Source organism: Elgaria multicarinata, chromosome 4 (genome assembly GCF_023053635.1).
Source record: "Elgaria multicarinata webbii isolate HBS135686 ecotype San Diego chromosome 4, rElgMul1.1.pri, whole genome shotgun sequence".
Lineage (NCBI taxonomy): Eukaryota > Metazoa > Chordata > Lepidosauria > Squamata > Anguidae > Elgaria > Elgaria multicarinata.
In genome coordinates, this window is record NC_086174.1 from 59,774,426 (window position 1) to 59,802,226 (window position 27,801).

Below are 27,801 nucleotides of genomic sequence, written 5' to 3' on the forward strand. Positions count from 1 at the left end.
GATTCTCTGCAGCTAATGGTGCCCTCAAAAGGACCTCTCCTGCAGATGTTAATACCCAGGCAGGTTCCGAGCAAGACAGGTGGTCCCTTAGGTGGCCAGTTCCTAAGCTGTTTAGGGCTTTAAAGGCTAAAACCAACACCTTGAAAGCAATTGACAACTAGTGCAGGTGTTTCAAGACACATGAAATGTAGTCCTGATAGCGTGTACCAGTTAACAGCCTAGCTGCCATGTTCTGCACTAACTGAAGCTTCTGGACATTCTTCAGGGGTAGCCTCAGGAAGAGTGCATTGCAGTAGTCTAAATGTGATTTAATCAAGAAATGAATAACTATTGTTAAGTCAGACTGATCCAGGAAGGGTAGCAGCTGGCGCACCAAGCATAATTGTGCAAATGCATTCCTTGCCACTTGAAAATCAAGGGACAGCATAAGATCAGCAGAGTATCTTCTTCGGTTAGTTCCCATCACCACTGAGAAGCCACAGTGTATCTGGTACCATGACCCAGACCCATATCCTGTGTTGGGACACTAGCACTAGTGCTTTGCACTAATATTAACACTTTTTATTTAACACTTATTTCATTAATTTTCCAGCACCAGGAATCTACATGGTGCTTTATTTATTTATTTGATTTGTACCCTGCCTTTCCACCAAGAAAATGGAGCTCAGAGTGGCCAACAAGCTAAAAAAAAAAAATCACAATAAAAACTTAGTTCAAATAATACACAAAACCAAATAATGCGATTACATAAGCAACAGGTCATTAACCCAAAGAACTTATAAATTAAGTTCTCTGGATAATTTTATCTGATTATATGTAGATTTTAAAACAAGTAGATCTTAATTTTCCATGTGTGTACGTGTCATCAAAAATGTTCTTGCTCAGCAAAAAAGGAAAGAAAACAACACATACCCAGTGACTTGTGTAGAAAGCTTTCCTCCTTCATTCTTGTGTCTTTCAGATGTCTGTATAGCAGAGAAAAAAGAAGGAACCCTGGAAGCAGAAAAAAATTCTGCCGAAAAAGAAAAACATTGTTCTTCTAAGCAGGATAGATCAGAGATGCAAAGTCAAGATTCGGCTAGTATTAATTCAATGATCCCAGAACCGATGAAATTCACTGCACAGTAAGAATTACCTTCTCATTTTCTGTGGTCTGTGGTGATACATGTTGGTTGTATACACTGAGAAGAATTAATGTAAACTTGTATTTAATTTCCATTTGTTTTGTTTTGTTGAGAACCTACAAAACAAATTCTGAAACTTTTTGTTGTTGTTTTGTGTGTGTGTGTTTGTCAAGTTACCAGGGCACCAGACAAAGGCAGATCATTTACCGGGTAACTTCACAGCAAGATAGTTCTGTCTTGCAAGTCATAAGTGGGCCTGAGGCTTCTATGCAAGAAGATATGTCTGTGGATGCAATGCATGTCTTCATAGATGAAAATGGTAAGCTCATGTGCAGAAGTCAGGAGGAAGGTAGGATTTCTATGAATGAACATATTGCTTTATTATTATTTTTACAAATTATGTCCTATATTTATTTGATTCTAGGATAAATATATTTAAAAAACCCAGAAATGATCCAAAGTCCTGCATGTGTAAGCGATTCACATTTTTTGGTGGATCAGTTAAGTTGGTGTTTGTGCACATGCACATCCCCTCATGAACATATAATGCCCAGACTCATGAAGCTATGTGCGTTACAGAATTCACTATGGGATATATCCAATGACTTTGTTAATTATTCTGTCAAAACTGGAATGAGTTGTAAAAGAGCAGGTCAACTAGAGCTATTGACACGGTGGCATCCAGGAACTATTTTTGATGTTTCACCACAGCACATACCTCTGGTGTACAGAAGATACAATGTAGATAAAGTGGGAAGGAAGATATGAGTAATACACAACTGGTTGCAGCAGGGAGCTTTTTAAATGGCTGTGCTGCGACAGCTATGATGATACAAAAGTTTATCCATGGAGCTGAAAGTATGCAGGTTATTGACAAGGATACCTTAAGGGATTTCTGCTTCTGGTAGGAGGATTGTCCCTTGTGTTCCCTTCCAATTCTGTAATTTTCTGCTTCTAAAATTCAGTGCATGAGCAACTAAATACATCACTGAACTGATTATGATTTTTTTTTTAAAGGAGACATTAGATCCTGTTACTTAAAGACTGGCAGCCAAAAAGAAGGAAATATGCAAAATACAGCACCTAACTACGACTGTATTTCTAATGCTCAGTAAGTAAATTCTTCTTTTTGAGTATATCAGCCTGATTCTTTTCACACTAGGGTAAAGCTCATGTTGCCATGGGTGCTGGTAGTCCTGCTCCTTTCCTGCTCCTCAGTCCTCTCACCACAGAGCGGTCATTTATAATGCAAATGTGATTCATAGTGAATCCTCCTCTGAAATTTGCATACAATGCTGCCCTGTCCCCTTCCTCATGGGCCCCAATTCTCTGCCTCTCCCCATTGGTGGTGATAGACTAACTGTACAGCTGGCCTGGGGCCCGCCTTTGCTCCATACTGATAGGCCGTACAAGGCTGTCTGTCCTGCTGACTAGGGCATGCTGGGAGTTGTAGAAACTTTTGTCTGTCTAAACATGCATAGGATTGCATCCTATATGATTGCATTTCAATGTCACATTACATTCCAGTAGCCATCATTCAGTTTTGCAGAGGGAGAGAACATAAGGTTCCCTTATACAAGTGGATCCCAAACTTTTTCAGGTAACCGCCCCCTTGGTTCCACAAACTCATGCCCAGTGCCCCCTGCCCTACCCTATAAAAATCATTATTCAGAATAGCGGTTTTCAACGACCCACTAAGGAAGATAATAACAATAAAATTCAAAACAGTAACAATTATTGAATATTTATTCAAAACCCAATTACATTTTTTTAGTTTATTCTATTAAACATAATTGATGAACTTGATCCAGTGATATCATCTTTTCAAAGTCTGATAGTCATTTAGCAAGAATATTAGATATCCCATTTAGTAACTAGTACCTCACTATTCTGTAAATTCTTAATGTGATGGATGGGCTTGATGAAGTGATACCAGTTTCCCAATGTCTGGTTTAAAGTCACTTAACATGAGTCTTAAATCACCACGTTTAGTAATCTGGAGTCGATTTCTTTGCTTGGAGAGAAGTAGGCAGACCACACTAAAACGATATTCCACCAAATATGATATTGGAAATGTAACCAGGAGCTTCTGAACCACTCTCCATAGTGCAGGATAGCGATCAGAAATTTCCTTCTGTAACCAAAACTCCTGGTACGATTTCTTAAACTTTGGCTTCAGCTCAATGTCATTTTGTAGCTCAATTGGCCCCTTTAAATGGGAAGCACCCGCCACAGGCTTGCCGAGGGAGGGAGGGAAAAGAGAGCGAATGCCTCTGTTTTGCAGCTGGCGTGGCGGGGCACACCAAGCAGGGTATGTCCCTTCATTAGCATTTTGGTGCTTTTGAAACATTTCAATTCACTGTTAAAAGAACTCTTCTTAAATGGTATTAATACATGTGTGGATTCTTCTCCTATATGGTTTGGGACCAAACTACCTTCTCCCATAAAAATGTCCCTGGGTTTTAAGACCTTCTGGAGAGGCGCTTCTCAGAAAAGACCACCTCGAGCGTCCCCCTGCCGCCCCTTTGCCTCTTAGTGCCCCCTGCTGCCCCCTTGCCTCTTAACGCCCCCCCTATGCAATCCCATTGCCCCCAAGGGGGCAGTACCACCCACTTTGGGAACCACTGCCTTATGCCATGGACATGTCAATCATTGGTCCATCTGGCTCAGTACTGCCTATACTGACTGGCAGCAGTTCTCAGGGTTTTAGTCTTTCATAGAACTCCCTTTCAATGCCAGAGATTGAACCTGGGACTTTTTGTATGCAAAGGGTGAGCTCTGCCACTGAATTACAGCCATTTTGAAATACAAACTTTGAGCCCTAAAATGCAAACTTTGAGGCGGGGTCAGGTTGGCGTGGAGGGTAGGGGAGATTAATATTGTATTGTAATTAAGCACAAATCTGAGTTTTATATTGGTGCAAACTGCAGTAGTTCCAAAGAAGCTGTAACTGTTAGGCTGTATGACATTCCATTGGAGGCTGGTGGTACACCCGCATAAGCCAACCACGGGCCATTTGCAATTTTGTTACAAATTCTGAAAAGCAAACTGGCCAAATACAACTGAAGATTGGTCAACTCTATTTCCCATGCCTTAGATTACCACAGTGCCAGGATATCTAGGTATGACCCTGATTTCAGGCCTCAGTTCCCACTAGGGCATCATCTGTCCGAGATCCTTAGCTTTCATTTTTAAAGAAAAGTATGGCTTGCATCCTAAGTTGCTCTTCTATTCACACGGAGCAGGGTGATTTCCACCAACTCCCCCATTCTTCTGCAGCCCCTGCACCATATCTCACACCATTCCCATGGACCCCCAACCCTGAAGACCACAGTTTGTGGGGACACAAGAGTCTGAACAGGAAAGCCCCAGTCCATGAATGTAAACTCTTTTCTGCTCTGTTCACGCAAGGGAAGTTAGGGTCCAAACCATTATTTGTAGACCTCATAGTTGAAGAGAGAAGCAGGGAATCTTGTGGATCACTTATGCTGTTCTGTCTTCCATACCTCTTTTACATTTTGGCCAATGAACAAGGCCTCTGGTTTTATTGAGAAGCAAGTGAAGAGCTATTTTACAGAAGATAGTAGGACTTTTTTGAGCCACCTTGTTAGACACTCATATTTTTTCGTTCATTGGCCAGAAATGTTTAATGTTTCCTTGTAGAAATGGTTGGAAATTGGCACATGAGGGGAAAGGGTTTTGTTAGAACTTTTAGAACAATGCAATATAAACCATTGTATGAGTCATATGATTTATATATCTTTAAGGAGGAATGTTGTCCAGGTCTCTGCTGACTGCAACATATTACAAGGAAGAGGGAAATGTTGTTTAAAGAGTAGTCCACAAATTATTGGTGGGGTTTTTTTTTATTGTACCCATTGCTTTTCCATTTGCTGTGGTTCCTGTATAAAGTGTGGGTATTCTTACTGCATGATTAACTTTATAGACTAGCACGGTGTGTACAATACATAATTAACTGAGGTACTTGTGCCCAGCAGTGATCAGATCCTACCAAGAGAAATCAATTGTCACTCCATATTTTTACCACTGCAAGACTTTTACATTCTGGGATATATCATCATCATCATCATCATCCTCCTTCTAATGTATCTTTTCACATTCTTCTTATTTAGTCTGTTAGGGGTGAGCAGAACAAAATGGTTGCACTCCAAATAGTTGGCAGAGTGTGGATTGAATCCATTAGCTAGATCAGGACTGGAGGACCTGTGGCTTTCCATATGTTGTTGATAGTTAGAGATTATGGGAGCTGTAGTCCAACAGCAGATGGCCATAAGTTCCCCACCCGATGCATCTTATACCTCATGATGGAAGTGGACATTCTGTGTTATTTGTCTACGTACAACATCTGATAAATGGAGCGATGCTGCCTCTGAATGTTGTAATCAGGCATGAATGTCCTTTTTCACAGACATCTTCTGCTCTCTTGCTTTTTGCACACAAAGACTTGGAAAGGAGACAGAGTAGTGTAGCCTCACCTTGACTAGCAGTAGGCCTCGTGACAACTTTATAATGTAAAACTCACTCCACCGGAGTGAGAGAATTCAATTGAAAACCTCATGATTAATTTGTCATGTTTGTTTTTAGGGCGCATTCATCTTTTCAGTAGGAATAAAAGCCTACAGGCTACAAAGAATTAATTGCAGCAAAGAGAGGGATTCTCCGCTGGTGACTAGGAGGAAGGTTAATTTTAAAACATCCTGCCAGTGCGAGTTCTTAAATACTGTAAAATACAAGTGTGTCTGGCCTCAGGCATGGAAGAGAGTTTCAGTCTAGTCAGTCTATGTTCTTGACTCAGATTCATTCCTATAAATAACTAGCTGCAGAGTGCTTTGTACTGTACAAAGGCATCTATCTGAATACCTTAACAGTACCAGAGATCTCCTGGGCAATTGCATTTATATCTGACAGTTTTCAACATCACAATATTCTCCAAACTCTCTGCAAATGTACTCTGTACTCCGGGCTTTTTGCTGAAACAGGAGCAGACATTCTTTTTAAGTTCTTTTGCACACAATGGCATAAAAAAAGCAGGTTTCTCCTTTCCTCCCCAGTTGTCAAGGTGATTTTAAATGACAGGGACATCCTTCAACTCTAGCAGTAAGTTGCTGATCCTTATTACTGATGCAGAGTGGATGCTGGTATTTGACAGGTTCCTACCACTATTCTACTGCACCAATTTTGAACAGTACACAATGAAAATCCATGTGCTCCCTGAGGATATATGGGATTTGGGGGTATAATTATTAGCATGTGGATATGTGCTTTTTATTATTCTAGTACTTTTCAAATACTTTTTTGTACAGCGAATGCAGATTTACTTGCAAATAAGTCTCAACTGATTTCACCAGAGCTTCATCTCAAGAAATGTATTCACAAAATTGCAACTTTAATATCTTTTCTAGTGCTTCTAATTTGGTTTTATTCACATGTGGTGTCTGATCCAAAACTTGAGAGAAAGCAAGTGGGGTGATGGTTTGAACATTCAGCTCTGGGAGAGCAGGGGATATTCCAGCCTTCCCCAGCCTGCTGCCCTCCAGATGTTTTAGACTAAAACTCTCATGATCCCTGATTATTGGCCACAGTGGCTGCATCTGATTGGAGTTGTAATCCAAAACATCTGGAGGGCACCAGGTTGGGGAAGGTTGGCCAAGCCTGTTTTCTTCAGTGTTGAGAAGTGCTCTGTGTGCACAAAGGAGAATCATGCCATTCAAATGACTGGGACAGGCACTTTGGGTAGGATCCAGTGGTGCCTACCATTGGTCCTACTGCTGGTGGCCAGCCCCGTGATCCTGGTGAGCACGTGGCTGACTCTGGCATCAGTGTGCACGTGACCCCTAACACCAGTGGCAGCAGTGTAGCACTTTTGGAGAAAGCTCCCAAATGACCGGAAATGCAAGTTTCTGGAAGGTGTGACTTGCCCCTTCTAGAAACCTATATTTCTGGCAATTTGGGAGGTTGCCTTTGCAAGTTTTTCATCACCGCCGCCAGTGGAGCCAGCCACATGCGCACCGGGAACTGGTAGTGCTGGCTGCCAGTGGCAGGGTACCATTGGATCCTACCCTTTGTGCCCCTGTGTGTGACCTGAAACTGGAGTTACTAACTGACTAGCCTAGGCTTCTCATGTACTTTTAGTGGTAGTATGATCTGCAGAAAGGCCACGTTTTTCATGGAAAGGAGATGAGCATTATGGTTAGTAATTTCACAGGCACTGTGAGTAAAAATCTAACAAAATTGTATGTGTCACTATTGTATGGAAGGAAAGATTTCATGCAGTGGGTCTAAACGTAATTGGTTAGGAAGTAAAGTTTTCTGCCCTGTACTTATTCCATCATGCCAGATGCTTTTAACTGTAACTTTACAGGAAATCAAGCAACATATAATATATAAAATTTGGGATATCCAAAGATTAAGGAACGTGTGGCTTTTAGATTTTACTGGCACATGTTAACACACTGGACCAGTGCAAATTTAGACCATGCCGTATGAGTCTATGGAAAAAAGAAAAGGGAATAAGGGAAGCATTGCCACATGGTGGCAGCACACATCTTTAATCAAGCTACTTTCTCTGTAGCATTCTAAAGTCAGGTGCATCACTTAGACGGTCATAAAGAAAGAGCATTTATTTTCTGGACAAATTGAAGGAAAATAGAATAACACACATTGTTCTCAACTTTATAACCTTCCTACCTTCTCCCTGAATTTGTTTTAATGTTAGATATCTGATATGAAGTATTTTAAAGATAACATTAAGCAAAATAGAACATAATGGTTGGGAGTCTAATCCTAACCAATTGCAGTTATGTGAAGCTACGACTTGATTTTGATGAATTAAAAACACAGTTTTGCCCAATCATTGTACCAGTAAATTATTCAGACACAGCTGTTTTTCACTGAATAATGAATCAGATAGAGGTTTTTAACTGAACTCTGAATATCCCATTTTCCTGCTTCCATTTACAGCCTAAATGAAAAGTGGTAGAGACAAAGTACAATCTTATGCATGCTTACTCGGAAGTAAGTCCTGTTGGGTTCAGTGGTGCTTTACTTCCTAATAAGTTTGATTAAGATTACAGTCATTTCTCAGTTTCTGTGGGGGTTTTTTGTGGAACATGCTGCTTTTTTTTTTAGCATTCCAGGCCACCAGTAGCTAGGCTAAACTGACAATTTTCCACAGCAGTCGGAGCAGTGATTTGATTGTCAACTTAGGTGTCAAGCGTGCTAACGTTTAAGTAAACAGTTGAGCTTTCTTCCCTAAAGGAATATTTTATTTATTTATTTATTTATTTATTACATTTTTATACTGCCCAATAGCCGAAGCTCTCTGGGCGGTTCACAAAAATTAAAACCACAGTAAAACACCCAACAGGTTAAAACACAATTACGAAATACAGTATAAAAAGCGCAACCAGGATAAAACCTCACAGCAAAGTTGATATATGAATAAAATACAGAGTTAAAACAGTAAAATTTAAATTTAAGTTAAAATTAAGTGTTAAAATACTGAGTGAATAAAAAGGTCTTCAGCTGGCGACGAAAGCAGTACAGTGTAGGCGCCAGGCGGACCTCTCTGGGGAGCTTGTTCCACAACCGGGGTGCCACAGCAGAGGAATGTTTATACAATAGGAATGTTTATACATTGGTTATGTACAAACATGATGTACCTGTAATGCTACAGTTGTGCTAGATTTCTTCTCCAATTAAGCTATGCACAAAACTCGCTGTAAACGAATTATTCATTCATTTCATTCATTCAGAGTATTTTTATCCTGCACCTCAGCCAAAAGGCTCTCGGAGTGGCTTACAATGTATCAGTAAAGAAGACAGTCCCTACCCTCAGGCTTACATTCTAAAAAAAAAAGAGACATGACACACAAGGAAAAGTGGATGGGGAGGGAAGAGGGAGAAAATAAAAAGAAATTAAGGAGACTGTGTTTAGGCTGGTGGGAAGGCCCTGCTCCGTCCTCTCATCTCTCAATGGAGGGGCAAACCAACAGCTCCTTCTTCCCCATAAGGTGAAGATGTTAGCCCTGGGGGGGGGTCCAACTGAAGCAGGCCCCGATGGTGCCTGCCTGCTCCAGTCTCCCTCGCATCTTCTTCCCCACAGGGTGAAGATGGCAGTTAGCCCTGTGGGGGGTGGTGGTTTCCAACTGAAGCAGGCCCCGATGGTGCCTGCCTGCTCCAATCTCCCTCTCATCTTCTTCCCCACAGGGTGAAGATGACAGTTAGCCCTGTGTGGGGGGGGGTCCAACTGAAGCAGGCCCCGATGGTGCCTGCCTGCTCCAGTCTCCCTCGCATCTCCCTCGAATTAACTTCTAGTGTGTCAGTAGAGGGCACTATATACCTTTTGCATAGGTCACACATTCATAACATGCTTCTCCAGCAGATTTGTAGTTCCTTACTTGCATTTCAAAATGCATTTATTAATTCCATTGCAGATATTAATTGTCTTGTTACTATGGTTGATATGTAAATTAACAAACTGTTCTTCAAGAACCTACTTTTGTGCTGCTTTTATTTATTCTTGTGTATTACATACTTATAAAACACAACTAAGTTTTCTTATTGGTATTCATGTGATAACTATAATTCAAGACCATATTGCATTTTTGAAATATATTTATATTTGTGAATGTTATATTTATGTTTGTTTATTTCTTTCTTAAAACATTTGTATCCCACCCTATATCACTAGGATCTCAGGGTTGCGTACAGAATAAAATCATACAAACAATATAAAACAATAAATATACACAGCTAAAAACAAATTAAACCATTATCAAGCTAAAACCGGTATAGAATTTAAAAGCAGTAAAAACCGATTAAAACTATGTGCAAGCTTAGTGAATTTAGCCATCAAAGGCTTTGTTAAAGAGCCAGTGCTGGCCTCAGTCAGACCTCCAAGGGGAGGGCATTCCACAGCCAGGGTGCCACAACAGAGGGCTCCTCCAACAGCTCAAGTCTTGGGCAGGCATATATAGGGAGAGCGCTCCATCAAGTACCGAGGTCCCAAGCCATTTAGGGCTTTAAATGTCATTACCAACACCTTGAATTCTGACCAGAAGCGTATAGGCAGCCAGTGCAATTCCTTTAAGACCGGTGTTATATGGTCTTTGAGATGATCCAGTCAGCCGTCTAGCTGCTGCGTTTTGCACTAGCTGCAACTTCCGAGTCGTCTTCGAGGGCAGCCCCACATAGCGTGCATTGCAGTAGTCTAACCGGGAAGTTATTATTTATTTATTTATTTATTTATTACATTTTTATACCGCCCAATAGCCGAAGCTCTCTGGGCGGTTCACAAAAATTAAAACCACAGTAAAACACCCAACAGTTTAAAACACAATTACGAAATACAGTATAAAAAGCGCAACCAGGATAAAACCACACAGCAAAGTTGATATAGGATTAAAATACAGAGTTAAAACAGTAAAATTTAAATTTAAGTTAAAATTAAGTGTTAAAATACTGAGTGAATAAAAAGGTCTTCAGCTGGCGACGAAAGCAGTATAGTGTAGGCGCCAAGCGGACCTCTCTGGCAGTACAAAAGTTACTCGCACATGCACTACTGTAGCTAGGTTATCCTTGTCGAGGAAAGGCCATAGCTGGCAGATCAGCCAAAGTTGACCCCCAAGTACTCTGTGCCATGGAGCCCACCTGGGCCTCCAGTGACGAAGATGGATCTAGGAGTACTCCCAAGCTACACACCTGCTCCTTCAGAGGGAGTGCAATCCCATCTAGAACAGGTCGCTTACCCAATTCCTGGACTCAGGAACCACCAGTCCACAGAGCTTCCATCTTATCAGAATTCAGCTTCAGTTTATTAGCCCTCATCCAGCCCATTACAACCTCCTAGTGACAAAGGGAAGTAGAGCTGAGTATCATCAGCATAGTGATGACACTCAACACGAAACCCCCTAATGACTTCACCCAATGGCTACATGTAGATGTTGAACAGCATGGGGGATAGAATAGGAATCCCCCAGTATCACTCTCTGGAATCGGCCCTGCAAGTAGGAGCAGAACACTGTGACACGGTGCCTCCTACTCCCATCTCGCAGAGCCAGTCCAGTAAGATACCATGATCAATTGATATCAAAAGCTGCTGAGAGATCCAGGAAGATCAACAGGGTAGCACTCCCCCTGTCTTTCCCCCAGAGTAGGTCGTCGGTCAGAGCAACCAAGGCTGTTTAAGGGCTATGCCCTGGCCTGAAACCAGTTTGAAATGGGTCCAGATAATCAGTTTCCTCCATGAACATCTGATGCTGCCCAGCCACCACATGCTCAAGCACCTTGCCCCAAAAGGGGGTATTAGCGACATACAGAAAATTTCCTAATTCATGGTTGGTTGGAGGATGATTTGCAATAGCATTGAAAAACATTTGGCAGACTGGAACTACTTTGGTATCAGGAATTGGAGTGAGGTTTTAATTGAATCAGCTTTCAAGCTCCCTATTCTTTTCATTGCATTAATGCACCTTTTGCTAAATTACTTCTATTCCATTTTCTCTTGTGCACAGTGAAACTCACGTCAGTTCTTCTAGTACAACTACCTCAGAGAGCCAAGATCTATCTTCTGGAGATCATGGGCCCAGCGCATTGCAACAGCAGCTCTTACTGATGGTTGCACGGAGAACTCTTGCTGAAACCCAACGGGTACTGTGTAATATCTCAGTTCCAGGGAGGGAGATTTTTTTATTTTTAGAGCAAGCCTATTTGATTGTTTCACCTATTACTGCTGGAATTAGCTGGCTTATTTAACAACCTTATATGTTTTGATGTATACACTTAACTACTTTTGCATGCCCAGGTGGAAAAGTTCCCATAAATTTTCCCAGCTGGGGAAACTGCAGGCATTTCTGACTGATGGTAGCAATAAGTACCCTTTCCTAAACCCTGACTCTTGTTGGTTATCTGGATCAGGCTCATTATGTATTCATTTTATTCATTTGTTGTTCACTATTTTCTTAGCTTATTTCCTGATGAAAAACTTTTATTTCGAAATGTGTTTGGACTGTTTGCCTTGACTATGATAAATTAAAGTGCTGGTGGATATTTTGTGGTTTGTGGATTCAGAGTTTGTGAATTGGCTTATTTGATATAATTTCTGGTATATGTACTGATCTAGTTCCCCACTCACGAGTTCTTAATGTATGTTAATGTGATTTTTCTATATTATCCATTTTTAACTTACTTAACTTACTTATTTTAGCTTATCTTTTTATTTGTTTTTATTACGTCAAATTGTGATGGCTTATCGCTTTTAGCAATAAAGATTTCATTCATTCGTATAGGCCATTTGAAAAATGCACTCAGATATAACTGCTCCTCCCACCCCACCTTTTGCAAAAAAAGCAAAAAAGAAATAAGGTTAGCTGACAGATAACTTGAACTATTTTTTTAAAGGAGCAAAACAGAGTTAGAAACCAATTTTGTTTGTTCAAAGAAACAAAGGTCAAAGGAATTTATTTCATTATCTTCAAGTCTTACTCTAGCTGAGTTTGTGGTTTGATAGATTCAAATTATAGGCAAAAACTAAAGGTCAAAGAATAATCTTGGGTGAAGTGGACTAAATAATTATTTTGCTCCCCTGTATGTTAAATGGTCTGTGGTATAATGTTATGACTACAATGAAAATAGCCTAGTTTCTTCCATGTGCAGGACATCTGGAAAGTTTGACAGTACTTAGACAATACAATATTATGGAAACGACGCCAATTCTATTCATCTTTGATTTTATTTTAAAGCATTTTAGTGAAGACCTTGAGGATTCTTCATGTTCATCAGCACAGAGAAAAATTAATAGGCAATTTTACAAATTTGTTGTATTCCCTGGCAAATGGATAAAAATCTGGTATGATCGACTTACCTTGCTGGCACTGCTAGATAGGTACGTTTTTAAATATATAAATTATTTTACATTGGTTTAATGGCATTGATTTGTCCCTCAGAACAGGAGTGTCATTTCAGATTTTAGGAGATGGGCAAGAAAGACCTAAGGGGGAGGACAGGATTCTCTGTAAGGTTTGAAAGTGTAATTATAGATATATTCAAGATTAAAATGTAAAATATGAGGGTTTCTTAAGAGTTTTTATTGTAATATTAACTTTTCTGGATTTCATAAAAAGTCTGTTTTTAATGACCACCAGGCAGTAGCCATATCAGCAATGTAATCAGACAAACGATGATGGGGTTCAGATGACCCAATAACCAACAGTGGGTTAAATAGTCAATGATGGGTTAAATAGTCAATGGTTGTCAACAGAGGAGCCATCCTCTGCGTTCCACCAACACAAGACATACGCTGTGGTGGGACATGTAAGAGGGCCTTCTCTGTTGTAGCACCCCAACTGTGGAATGCCCTCTCCTTGGAGGCCTGATAGGCACCAATGCTGACTTTATTCCAGCGTCAAATAAAGACATGGCTTTTTAACAAAGCTTTTGATGGCTATATTCACCAAGCTTGCACGTAGTTTAAATTGTTTCAATTAGTTTTTACTGCTTTTAAATTCTATACTGGTTTATCCTGATAATGGTTTAATTTGTTTTTAGCTGTGTATATTTATTGTTTTATATTGTTGGTATGATTTTATGTGTACACCACCCTGAGATCCTAGTGATATAGGGTGGGATACAAATGTTTAAATAAATAAATATAAATATAATATTCGCGAAGCATACCAAAATTTATTTATTTATTTATTACATATTTATGCTGCCCAACAGTCAAGGCTTTCTGGGCAGTTCACAATTAAAACCATAATATACAAAGGTAAATTTAAAACTTTAAAAAAATTTAAAAATATCATATAAAACCAGAAAAAGTTATATTCCAGGGAAAGCTTGTCTAAAAATATGTGTTTTCAGGAGGTGTTTGAAAGATGTTATATTCTCTGCCTCCCGAACCGCACGAGGGGAGGGTTTTCCAGAGGGGGGGGTGCCCCTACAGAGAAGGCCCGCCATCGAGGTTCTTCACGACAATGCTTTGTTCGTCTTGGAATGACAAGCAGGACCACACATCGGCTGTGTTCAGACAACACAATAGTTAATGGTGGGTTAATGGTCAACTCCTTGGTTGATTTTTGAAGGGGTATTCCCCACACGGCATGTGGATTAAGGCCAGCGCCAAGTTGACTATTAGTCAATGGTGTGTTTGATTGATACATCCCCCACCCTCCCACTTGTTTCCCATCAGCTATTGTGAGTTCTACTGGATGGACTAGAGTGGCAGCCGCCACTTTGGTTGCTCTTGCCAGGGGACTCTGCCGTCACCGAAAATAACCAACTGTGTGCGACGAAATAGTCAACAATGCCCCACACATGACACACTAACCAATAGTTGTTCAAATAATCAACTCTGCACAGCATTGGTTATTTCAGCTGAATAACAAGCCATGGTGTCAAAACGTCGACACAATAATTTATTTATTTATTAAAACATTGGTATCCTTCCCTATATCACTAGGATCTCAGGGTGCTGTACAGATAAAATCATACAAACAATATAAATCACGAGGTGCAGAGAGTTCTGGTGTGCGAGCTTTAAGGAGCAACTGCCCATGGACAACTGTGTTTTTTGCACAAAGAAAGAAAGAAAAGTCTGCTGGATTCCATGCCAGCTAGTGGATTCCAAACTTTGATCCACTCAAAATTTTCCTATGGCATTGGGGTCCCTCAGAAGGAGAGGAGGGGGTAGAAACATATGTGAATGAGACAACAGAGAGGCCTTTCTCAGCAGCTGCACCAGCAGCTAACACCTTATCCTGCGAGCAGTTGCCCTTTCTCCCCCCCCCCCCGCCCAACTGATGTGTTTTCCTAGTTTCTAAAGACCATTTTATTATGGCAGGCTTTTGTTTTTTGTGACAGATCATGTTTTTGTGTTTTAGATTAACTCCTAACTCTGTCTCTTTGGTTGATTGTTTTATATTGTTTTTATGAAATTGTAATTTTTAAATGTTGTAAGCTGCCCTGTGTGATGCTTTTCCTTCAGAAAGATGAAATATAAATGGTATAAATAAATAAAATGATCTATCTTTGCAAAGAGGGGCAGGGCTCAAAATGGAGCAGTGTTCTTAGAGAAATTTATAGACCTTAGATTTTTGCAATATTAAATGGCAAAAAAAACCAGTGTAGTTTAAGAGCATTCATTGCAGTGAATTCACCCAGTCCCTACCCTCCTTTTAAAAGCCAAATGATTTATTAGAGTGACCATATGAAAAGGAGGACAGGGCTCCTGTATCTTTAACAGTTGTATTGAAAAGGAAATTTCACCAGGTTCTCCATATATACAAATGACACCTGCTGAAATTCCCTTTTCTATGCAGCTGTTAAAGAAACAGGGGCCCTGTCCTCCTTTTCATATGGTCACCCTAGATTATACTTTTGATATGATTACTCGGTATATAGACCCTTTTAAAATAGCAATGTGACATACAGTCCTATGCATGTTTAATTAGAAAAAGAATCCTGCAATTCCCAGCATGCCCCAGACAGCCGTGTTGGTGACAGCATACTTGGAGTTGTAGGATTGCACCTGTAATCATTATGCAGAAGCAGCAAGTTTTCAGAAACCTAAGTGTTCCTGAGAAACAATCTGGTCTGAAACAAAGGGATATTGGTGAGGATTTGGTTTAGGGCATCCAAAGAAAGTTAAGTTCACTTAATATCCATTGATTTCACTTAACTTTCCTAGACGGTGCTTTGTACCCCAAAACACTGGTATATAGAAATTTTATACTTATAATTACATTTCTCCCTTTTTTTTTTATTCCTACAGGACAGAAGATATCAAGGAGAATGTTTTGGCAATTCTACTAGTAATCCTTGTTTCTTTTCTTGGATTTCTAATTATGAACCAAGGTTTTTGTAAAGATATTTGGGTCCTCCTGTTCTGTCTTATCATGGCAAGCTGTCAATACTCCCTTCTTAAGGTAAAAATCAAAAGAGTTCAGCATATATCCTATCCATTTGTGTCCTGTATTTTAAGTGAACCTTATAACTAATGTGATGAATCTTGTTTTGTCTTTAGAGTGTCCAGCCAGACCCTGCCTCACCTATACATGTAAGTTTCAGCAAACAGATGAAGGCTTTTATCATTAACCTGTCTGTTATGTCAGTTGGTTCAGTGGATTTTCAAACAAAAAGCTGAAATGAGCCAACTTTCTAGAATTGTAACTCTGCTAAAAATGGAAAACTTCATAATCAAAAATTGATTTTTAATCTGCTGCTGTTGCTACAAAGTAGTTAGGGGAAAATGCATGGCTAATTACATATGACATATGTTTTCTCCTTATTAAATTAACCTGTTCTCTGTAATTTTGTGTATCTGAGTCATCTTTTTAGCATGAACATCAAAATACCACAAATACGAGAAGCTTAATTAAGGAATCAATAGTGGATAGTTATGATATATACTAGCAATGTTTTTGTTAAGTAGTGTCAAGCTGAGATACATGGAATCTGCTAATTGCAGGAACACAATTAGCATATCCCCAGCGGACAAAATATAGCTTCAGATGTTACCCGAAACGATGGTAAAAGAATGTGTAAATTACTTGCACATTCTTTTTCCATGGTTCCAGTGACTGGGTTGGATCCCAACTTAGTCATACATAGAACAGACCCATTGAAACCAGTGGGATTTAAGTTAGTCATGACTAAATCTGGGCCCAACCCACTGTTTGAAGCCATCTCTCTCTCCAAGGGGACATGCACATCTAGATGTGCATCTAGAAATTGTAGATCTCCCCCATCTGAAATGTGCCTATCGCTGTTCCAGATGTTTACTGGATTTGTGGAAAGATGAGTTGTGCACTTATTTTCTCATCTTCCTTTTGGTGTTTGCAGTTAATAATTAAAGGCGTTCATAACCCAGCCTTCCCTGAACTGGTGCGCTCAAGATGTGTAGGACTAGAACTCCAGTCTTCTCCAGCCAACATATCTGAAGGGCACTAGGTTGGTGAAGGCTGAGATACTGCATTTTAGGGTGTGTGTTTTTTTAAAAAATCTGGATGACCATTATTGTGCTGAATACAGAATGATGATTTCCCTTTAACTGGATGTGTGCGGAATTCCATACCCTTTGATTATTATTGCTTTGGCAAATATGCATCCAAGTCATGAGTATTTTAAAATGAGAGACACTGTGGTGGGAATATATTTGGTTGCAAATTTTAGTTGTCCTATTTGTACCTCACTCAGGACTACAAGCTCCAAACAAAATGCAATGTACTGTTTGGTTCCTCTGCAGTAAAGGAAATTGAATTGTTGTGTATCGAACCATTTAGATCTTTATTCTGTGCGTTCTCACCTGGCTAGATCTAATATTAGAAAGCTGATACCCAGTCCCCGCTCAGCCAATAATGGATTTACTGCTTTACATAAATATAATCTGTAAATGTGCATCAGTGAACAATAACATTATATATTATATTATGTGCGTAATGTTGAAAACACTTCATCTAAGGCCTCATCTACACCAAGCAGAATATTGCACTATGAAAGCAGTATGAAAGCGGTATATAAAAGGCAGGAGCCACACCAAGCAGGATGTAGCGGTATGAAAGCGGTATATGGTATGTGTCAATGGGCCCCAACAGTCGCTAGTCCATTTCAATACCGCTATAAAGCAGTAGTGTGGCTCCTGCCTTTTATATACCGCTTTCATCGTGCAATATCCTGGTTGGTGTAGATGAGACCTTAGTCTTTTTATAACTATTCTGGAAGTTCTTGAAAGATTATAGACTGATTTTTTCTGCATTGGAGTATAGTTTGATTTTTCCCATCTTTTGGGAAGTTGTTGATTTAAATGATCTTTGAATTAGTTAATTGTGTCTTTAGCATGAGCATGTACAGAGTGGCATTATGTGGCTGTTAAAAAGATTGACAATTAAATGAAACATATTTCAGGGCTCAGTCCTATCAATTGCACCCTTGCTGCTTGGAAGTGTCTGAATTTGGAAGCCCCCAAGATTCCTTTGCCCTCCCAGGTTGAAACTGACAGGGCGGGAGGAGGGATGGAGGCAATAATTGCCTCCCCTTCCTCTCTTCTTTGATTTCTCAGTAGATGGGCAACTAAAGGTGCTTCCGAGGGGGAGGGAAGGAGGCTGGAGGAGGCTTGGGATCCTGGCCTCTCTGGGGTCCTCCTGTCCTCACCCATTGGAACTCCCCCTTTTCCCCCCTTTCCATGGTAGAGTTTCTGACCTTGGGGAGGCAGTCAGTGCAGTCCTCTCAACGCTAACTGTGAAGGGGAGGGAGGTCAGATCTCCCACCCCCGTTCTGTACTTGGAGAGGGGAATTCAAAGAGGGCCTTTTCAGTGGTGGCACACCATCTGCAGAATACCCTGCCTAGAGAGGCTCACCTGGTGACTATATTATACACTTTTCAGCACCAGATGGAGAACTTTTTATTTGTTCAGGCATTTTAGGAATTGATTTAGTGAGTTTAGGTCATCATACTGTTTTATCCCTGTTGCTGGTTTTACTCCTTGTTTTATTTGGTTTTTATTTGGTTTTTCTAGTTTTATTTGAATTGTTTTATTGCTATATTGCCCTTGGTACTTTCAGTTTTTAATTTGTGTACTACCCAGAAAACTTTAGTTATTGGACAGTTTTTAAAATGCAATAAATAAATAAATTTTATTTATTGCATTTTTAATAGGGAAAAATAAGGATAGCCTTGCTATCCCTAAAATGGAAATGCTGGAGATTGAACCTGGGATCTTATGCATACAAAGCATGTTCTCTCCTACTGATTTATAGCCCTTTGCATTTTTCCTCTAAGGTATAGGCTCCTCCTCTGCACCAGTCAGCAAGACTGCAGAATTCAACTCCATAGTGCCTCCGGCTCAAACTTAGTGAGATGGCATGGCCCCAAATCACCAAGATATCAAAGTTTATTACAATTTACGTCATCACTGTTACTAAAATTAATCTTCAATTTTACTGCATTTCTTTTTTCTGCAAAAAAAATAATATCATAAACCATATGGAATTGCTAGATATATCAGAACTGAAAGGCATTTCATGCTTAGATGCAAACTGGGCAAAGCCATTAAAAAGCACATTAGTTTGTAGTTCTAGTCATTATTACATATGATGTTTCCAGTGATTTATAAGAAATAAATATTCAGACCTCACTAAAGAGGTAATTTTCTCAGCGCTAAATATAAGTTCTGTTTGTCAGTTCAGCTGTATGCAGTAACACGAATGGTAATCAAATCAGTTGCACGGGCAGACATTAATAATGTGCACATTTGTTATAAAATGAGAAGAAATTGGATTAATCAAAATTGCATTATAATAACATCAAAGCTTGATTTGCTGGTAGTGGCAAAGACAAAGCATCTACTGATTTTTAATGAAAGTATTTTTCTCATACAATATTGGGCTCAAGTTTAGCAACTCTGGTGAAGTTTTGCTGAAATACTAAATTTATAATTTTTTAAAAAAATACAATGTTATTAAATGGTACGACCCCTGACCCACATTCTTTATTCTGATCCTGATGTCTTTTTAAGCTGGGTATTCCGTACAAGCCACAGTGCTTTATAATTTAGGATCCCAACACTCCTCCTGCTTTGAAAAAAAAGGTTTGGAGCTGGAATATGTTAGAGGCTTGAACGGTGTGGAAGACATGGGTTCTTTTACCCATGGTAAAGCTGCAGCATCTGTAGGGTGTACGTGGCTGCTGGATATTATGTTCACAAGCGATTAAAGAACTGCTTATTTACACCAGGGTTTAATTCAGATGTAGTACTAAGCTATAGGTTAGCATTATGAGGATGAGCCCCTGCAAAACTCAGGCTCACGTGCTCCCTTCTCCTCTAACATGGCTGCAAAGAGGAGTTTGGAAGCTTTCACTTTTGCAGCTTGCATTGCAGCTTGCATTGACATCTGAACCTAGTCAAACGATGGTTAATCTTAACTATTGTTTGTTGAAACATGCCAACTTGAAACTAGAGAACTTCAGAACACAGTATAAGAAGCTGGCTTTTCTTTAACCAACCATAGTTAATATTAGCAATAGGTAAAACAACATACTAAAACTGCTAAATTCAAAATGGAAGGAGAAGTTTCCATCTCTTCCTTACTGCCATGCTGGAAAAGAAGGAACTGGGCAGTGCATGAGCCTGAAGCTCATAGATGACATGCTGCAGCTCCTCATGAGTTATTTTACCCATGCTCGCTGGGTTTGCATGACATGATAACCCCTGAGTGGAGGTTGCATATTCAAAATGGCAGCCGCACGCCCAGCAGCCGCACTGTGGATTAAATTACCCACAGTGGGCTGTTATGTCATGTGCACAGCCCCAGAGACTCATTCTCATAACACTAAACCAGTCTTCTCAATCTGGTGCTCTCTAGATGTTCTGGATTACAACCCCCATCATTCCTGACCATTGGCCAACATGGCAGTGGTAGATGGGATCTAGTGTTCAAAACTTCTACAGGGCACCAGGTTGGGGAAAGCTGCACTAAACTATGGTTTAGGATTGCATCTAAATGCAGTCACCGTATAATTAAATTATGGAATTCGCTGCTGCAGCATGTAATGGTGATTCCTTTTGGCTTTAAAAGAGTACTTATCTTATGTGAATTTAAGTATTTAAATGTCTATTACTCATGATAATCAAATGATACCTTATTTATTATTATTATTATTATTATTATTATTAATAATAATAATAATAATAATAATAATAATAATTCTTACCCGCCTCTCCCTCTGGATTGAGGCGGGGTACAACAACAAATACAAAAATACTATAAAATACATAAAACTGATTAAAAACATCTAAAACTAATACATTATTAAAATAACAGCCAGGCATCTTAAAATTCAACTGGGTAGGCCTGCTGGAAAATATCAGTCTTTATAGCTTTTTTAAATTCAGAAAGACTGTTAAGGTGGTATTTCTGTACCAGCTTTCATTAAAGATTTCAAGCTGGTTTACAAAAATTAAAACAACCCTAAATGCACTCAAAGCAACCAAAAGATAAAAGTGCAATTAAGAGTGAGCTGGCTGGGGACTGCTAGGTGTTGTAGGACTTTTCTGTCTAAACATGCATAGGCTTGCACGCTAAAAACATTTCAAAATGCCTGGGTGAATAAAAAAAACCATCTCTCCTTCCACCATGGGCACACCACCCTCCAATCACCAGCCATATTATCCAGGCACTTAACCCAGCTAATAATATGAAGAGTAGATATAAAAAACATGCAGTGCTTCTAGACATGGACCTCTGAACACCAAACCCTAGGGGTCAAACGATTGGGAAGGCCTATTGCCTTCATGCCTTGCTTTTAAGCTTCCCAAAGACATCAGTCTGGTCACTGCTGGAAAGAGGTTGGTGGATTAGATGTCATGTTATGATGGGACACTTCTGTATCATAAAGTATTGTATGACTTCCAAGGAATCAATATAATGATAGATCTCTTGTACTTGAATTTATTTTACTCCATTTATTTAATATTTTTATTCTGACATCCTGCCCACAAGAGACTCTTAGGGCTCATCTACACCAAGCAGGATATTCCACTATGAAAGTAGTATATAAAAGGCAGGAGCCACACTACTGCTTTATAGTGGTATTGAAGTGCACTGACAACTGTTGGGGCCCATTGACACATACCATATACCGCTTTCATACCACTTTCATAGTGTTATAGCCTGCTTAGTGTAGACATGTCATGGGCCCCAACAGTTGTCAGCACACTTCAGTACCACTATAAAGCAGTAGTGTACATCCTGCAGTGTGCTTCAATACTGCTATAAAGCAGTAGTGCTCCTGCCTTTTATATACCGTTTTCATACCACTTTCACAGTGGAATATCCTGCTTGGTGTAGATGAGCCCTTAGAGTGGCTCACAACAATAAAAGCATAAAACAGCCTCCCCCAACCTGGTGCCCTCCATATATTTGGGATGACAACTCCCAGCATTCCTGATAATTGGCCATGCTGGCTTGGGCTGATGGGAGTTGTCCAAAACATCTGGAGGACAACAGGTAAGGGAAAACTGATATAAAGCTTCTTAAACTGGATCAGTACCACAATAAATAGTGGTAGTATAAAAGCAGAAGCAACTTTCTGTTAACCTGGTCAGCCTTCCCTGAATGGCTTGTAAAAGAATATGGTTTTGACTATCCTTCTGAAAAATTTGAGTCACACGTCCTTTGGAAGGAGGAGGCTCTATAAAGGTTATTGATTTCACATCTTTAATTTCCCTTCCTTCTTTTTTGCTCTGTGCTTGGCAAGTTTTTAAAGCATTATCTTTAATATTTTTCAGATAGGTAGCCTTTATTATTATTATTATTATTGTTATTATTATTATTATTAACATTTATATACCGCCCCATAGCCGAAGCTGTCGGGGCGGCTTATAAAGATTGGCTATCTGGAATGAAAGGCACATGTAATAAAGCTAAAAGCATCAGAATGAAGCAGTACCATGTCAACATGTTGCAAGCACCAACATTTTTTCATATTCTATAATAAATGCAAATTGAAGCATGAGCACCATTCCAACTGGCTCCACAAGTAGGCATGACAGGGTGCCATACTGTACTCCTCCATAATTCACAGATGTGCATTAGAGTGAAAGTGTACAAGACAGCTTGATGCTAATGCAAGGACACACAACAGCAGGGAAATTAAAGAATTATTTGAGTTCTGGCCTTTCCCACATTTATGGCCTTCAGCAATAAAACCTAGTTAGGGAAGTGTGGGGTAATGGAGGAATTATGTTCAGTCTGTTGTTCCTGGATTTGCTTTCCATCCCCTAAGTTTCTGTAGGCTTGGAAACCTGCACAGAAGTTTAAATCAGAAACGTGTTGCCTCTCCCAACATGATCTTTAGCAAGGTGGGAGTTGTGTGGTTACTCCGTCCTGTAGGATGGCTGAGGCCCCATGGGAGGAATTCATAGCACAGCTTCTTTTCCATCTGGCCTTTTGACCTTTCCAGTAATGGGATGCTGGGATGCTGTTCCTCCCATGTGGCTAAGATCTCCTGACACTACTGAGCAGCATGGGAAGAACCCACACTGCAGCAGCTCCCATGCTACTAAAGGTAATGTTACAAGAGTCCTTTGAGTTGTTAAAATTGTGGATGGTAGTGACATAATCTTTTGGCCACGCCATCTGTGACCCTTGCGGTTTAGAGGTCTTAACATTTTACCCTGGCTGGAATGCATGCTTTATTGGGGTTAGTACAGTGCAGTAGAAAAGAAATGGTTGTGAAAACTTTTATGCATGTGACATGTTCATTTGGACTTTGTAATGAATAAAATTATTTGTAATGCATTGCTGTCCCATCAGTACCTGATGGAACGCCTCTCCCGACATGAACTTATCCGTACACTGCGCTCAACATCCAAGGTCCTCCTCCGAGTGCCTACTCCAAGGGAAGCTCGGAGGACGGCAACAAGAGAAAGGGCTGAGGGAGGGCCTTTTCTGTGGTGGCCCCCAATTGTGGAACAGTCTCCCTGACGAGGCCTGCCTGGTGCCGACATTGTTATCTTTTTGGTGCCAGGTCAAGACTTTTCTCTTCTCCCAGGCATTTAGCAATATTTAATTAGTCTGGGTTTGTTTTTGTATGTTTTTGTGGTTTAATATTGTATGTTTTTGTGATTTTAAATTTGTGTATATTATTTTTAAATGTTTTTATCCTATGTAAACCACCCAGAGAGCTTCAGCTATGGGGTGGTATACAAATGTAAATAATAATAATAATAATAATAATAATAATAATAATGACGACGACACATATGTAAGTGTTGTACCATTCAGTTTTGTGCAGTCTCAACCTTTCAAATGCATAACTGTAATCACCTCAGGATTAAATGCGTATTTTGTTTATCTGCTTTTCCAGGGCCACAATCAGATGATAACATATAGCAGGCCTGTATATTTTTGTATATTGTGTGGCCTTATTTTATTGCTAGATGTAGGATCTAAAAATAGAAGTCCCTCTGTTTACACAGTATATGGCTTGAAGATCTTCTCACCTGGATCATTTCGGGCAGCCAGAGATCATGTAATAGGTGAGTTAAAATTGTTCAGAAAATAATAATTGGGAATCAGATGCTCTCATTTTGCCAGTGCACAAAATCTCTTTGCATTTTACCTCTGAGGATGTGGACGTGGTGAACAATAAGCCTTTAAACATGGTTTATTTATTGAATTATTATTATAAAATCGTTTCTTCCCTGCCTTTCTGCCCAGCAAGACCCCCTAAGGCAGATTGCATCCTTTATCTGTCTTGTGTGTTCTCTGCACGGTCAAGCACTAGTAACTACTGTTCCATGTAGTGGGAGCCAGAGCTGCAATTCTCATTTTCAAATGGGATCAGAAGTGGCAGTTGTTAGCAGGAGGGAAGGGACTCTTAACTGGAAGTGAATCTAGAGAGAGGGGGCGGGGGTCTGACTGTTTATATTTATTTCATTTATATCCTGCCTTTTTTACTCCCAGAAACCCAAGGCAGTGTACATAATCCTCCTCCTCTCCATTTTATCCTCACAACAACCCCGTGAGGTAGGCTGGGCTGAGAGTCTGTGACTGGCCCAAAGTCACCCAGTGAGCTTCCATGGCTGAGTGGGGACTAGAACCCAGATCTTCAGACTCTCAGTCCAACACTCTAGCCACTACATCACATTTGCTCTCCTCTCTGTTGCTTCCTCTTTCTCAGTGACTGATGTCTAGGTCACAGCTTTGAAGAGTCAAATGCCTTCCTGGCCCAGCTTTTCAGCAGAGGTCACAAAATCGCTCTGCTTCTCTTTACTCCATCTAATTGCATGGCTTGCTTTCCTTTCCCTTAAAAAATGGGCCTGAAGAAGGAGCGGGCAGATGTATTATATAGACTGGGTTGGCACAACACACTAGCCCACATTCAGTGGTTGAGTGTGGGTTGTTTGTTCTGCTGTGGTTTGTTCGTTGAGCTGTGGGTTAGCATGTTGCCTGAACCCAGGACATTTTCCTCAGTATGGCTCATTTTTCTTAAACAAGCCACCTTGGTTTGTTTTTATGTTGTTCAGGGTGGTTAACCAGCCACATTGCATGGTTAACAAAACCACACTGCAGAAAATGTCCTGGGTTCAGACAGCACACTAGTCCATGGTTCAATAGCAACCCACACTCAAACACTGGAGTGACAGCAACATGTTGTGTGAACAGCCCCATTGGGCCTGTTCAGACAACACTCTAAGCCATGGTTAGGGTGCTAATGCTTTTGCAGCAAATGTTTAAACAGGCGTTATGTAGCCACCATGATTAGGTATGGTTCACATGACATGCAAAACCATAATGTTTAGCTCAAAATGCTTAACCACCGTGGCTTAGCAATTTGTCTGAACAGGGTCTTTGTGTCCTATTTCTAATTGCTGCTTTTCCTACTGGTCAACTTCCCAAAGCTGATTCCTATCTTCCTCTACCCCTCCCAGCCCGGTGCTGTTCCAAATGCATGTTTGTGAGGACAAGCACACATCTGGAGCCCTTATGGGAAGGAGAAGAAGTGTGAGAAGAGAGCTGCAGCAGAAAAACGTTGGCTGGGGAAAGTGCTATGTCCCTGCTCCCCACTATTTCTCCGTTCAAAATTGCCCCCCCCCCAGCTGCTTTGAAGTGGCTTTTGTGGTTTGTTATGTGCATTTGCATGTAAAATGAAACTTCCCATAAGAACCTATTTAACTTTTGAGGACAAGATTACAGGCCCTGCTGCGTACACTGGATGTCATTAGGGATGTACAGATTTTGTTAAATCTGCTCCATCTGTGTTTCATGGATTGTCAGGCATCTTTCGTTCCATCATCTCTTCATTGACAGAACCTGATTTTTTAAACAGGATTTTGTTCTACTAATTTGCATAAGCGTTAAAGTGAATTGGTGCAAATTTTCCCCTAAAAGTGAAAAACTGGTCCACAAGTCTGCAGAATCCCCATGATTCGGAAAAAGCTGTTCTGCTGCAGAATCTGCAGGTCAGATTCATAGAAATCTGAACTGATTTGCATCTGTTGCTCTTTTCTGTGACATCCCTAGATGTAGGGCAGATGGGCATGAGGGGCAGGGCCTTCTTTGTTATGGTGCCAAGCCTAGGAACACCCTCTTGAAGGAGGTTCAGCTGGGCTGCATGTCTGTGCTATGAAAACACTTCTATTCCAGCATGCTTTTGGGATGCTTTTTAACTGAAGAGTATTTTAACATGAATAGGTTTTACTTGGTTTGAACGGGGTGTAGTGGGGTGGGGGATTAGGATAGAAATGTAACAATCAAACAAACTTGTTATGACCTTAATTAATTTTGCGGTTTATGCATTCTTTTTTCTAATTCTTTTTAGTTTGATTAATTGTTTTTGGTGGATTCTGAGTGCCATTTTAAGTTCTGTGTTTTACAACAAAAAGCTGGGATAAATGTGTAGTTAGAGTTGGTTCAGTCACGTGGGATAAACAAGCATGCTATGAACTGAGCCCAAGAAGTTGTTTTGAGAACCAGAACTGAAGGGAGCCCATAGTCTTTCAACACAAACATCTACTCCTGGTTACCTCAAACTTTCTTCATTTCAGCAGTATGCTTTAGGTCAGGAGGAATGTCATTTTCTTGCAGCTATTGACAATTGGCCCCAGGGGGGGAATTCATACTCAAGAAGATGTTCATAGAATCATAGAACAGCAGAGTTGGAAGGGGCCTACAAGACCATCGAGTCCAAACCCCTGCTCAATGCAGGAATCCACCCTAAAGCATCCCTGACAGATGGTTGTCCAGTTGCCTCTTGAATGCCTCTAGTGTGGAAGAGCCCACAACCTCCCTAGGTAACTGATTCCATTGTCGTACTGCTCTAACAGTCAGGAAGTTTTTCCTGATGTCCAGCTGGAATCTGGCTTCCTTTAACTTGAGCCCATTATTCCGTGTCCTGCACTCTGGGAGGATCGAGAAGAGATCCTGACCCTCCTCTGTGTGACAACCTTTTAAGTATTTGAAGGGTGCTATCATGTCTCCCCTCAATCTTCTCTTCTTCAGGCTAAACATGCCCAGTTCTTTCAGTCTCTCTTCATAGGGCTTTGTTTCCAGACCCCTGATCATCCTGGTTGCCCTCCTCTGAACATGCTCCAGCTTGTCTGCGTCCTTCTTGAATTGTGGAGCACAGAACTGGATGCAATACTCTAGATGAAGCCTAACCAGGGCCGAATAGAGGGGAACCAGTACCTCACGTGATTTGGAAGCTATACTTCTCTTAATGCAGCCCAAAATAGCATTTGCCTTTCTTGCAGCCATATCGCACTCATATTCAGCTTGCGATCTACAGCAATTCCAAGATCCTTCTTGTTTGTAGTATTGCTGTTAGGCTCCCAGAAATGGTAAAAGGCCAGCACTAACCATAACACAAATTAGTACAATGTGATAGAAGCCAATGTCAGTACTTAAGTCATGATCTCATCCACAGATGAGAGTCACAGATAAAGTCACAAAACATATATTATACATATACTGTATGTAGCCTATTATTAAGGAACTAAGCATCTGTAAAATGGGTATTTTTTCTGCTTTTTAAGACAAACTATAAAAAATTACCTGTTTTACAGATGTAGTGAAGTAGTGAGGCGAAGATTAGTTCCAAGGACAATGAACTAAGGTCAGAGAACTTAGTCTAAACATGTACAGAGAAGATCAGTCA

At 40.3% G+C, this 27,801-nt stretch overlaps 1 protein-coding gene across 1 annotated transcript in view; it reads left to right on the plus strand.

Annotated features, from left to right (window-relative positions):
- Positions 1-27,801, plus strand: part of PCNX2 (pecanex 2) — a 140,934-nt gene that overhangs the window by 9,369 nt on the left and 103,764 nt on the right. Inside the window, exons 6-13 of the mRNA XM_063124381.1 lie at positions 962-1,124; positions 1,298-1,443; positions 2,142-2,235; positions 11,660-11,795; positions 12,887-13,029; positions 15,916-16,069; positions 16,168-16,200; positions 24,010-24,181. Coding sequence (XP_062980451.1) covers positions 962-1,124; positions 1,298-1,443; positions 2,142-2,235; positions 11,660-11,795; positions 12,887-13,029; positions 15,916-16,069; positions 16,168-16,200; positions 24,010-24,181 — 1,041 coding nt within the window. The remainder of the gene's footprint in view (positions 1-961; positions 1,125-1,297; positions 1,444-2,141; positions 2,236-11,659; positions 11,796-12,886; positions 13,030-15,915; positions 16,070-16,167; positions 16,201-24,009; positions 24,182-27,801) is intronic.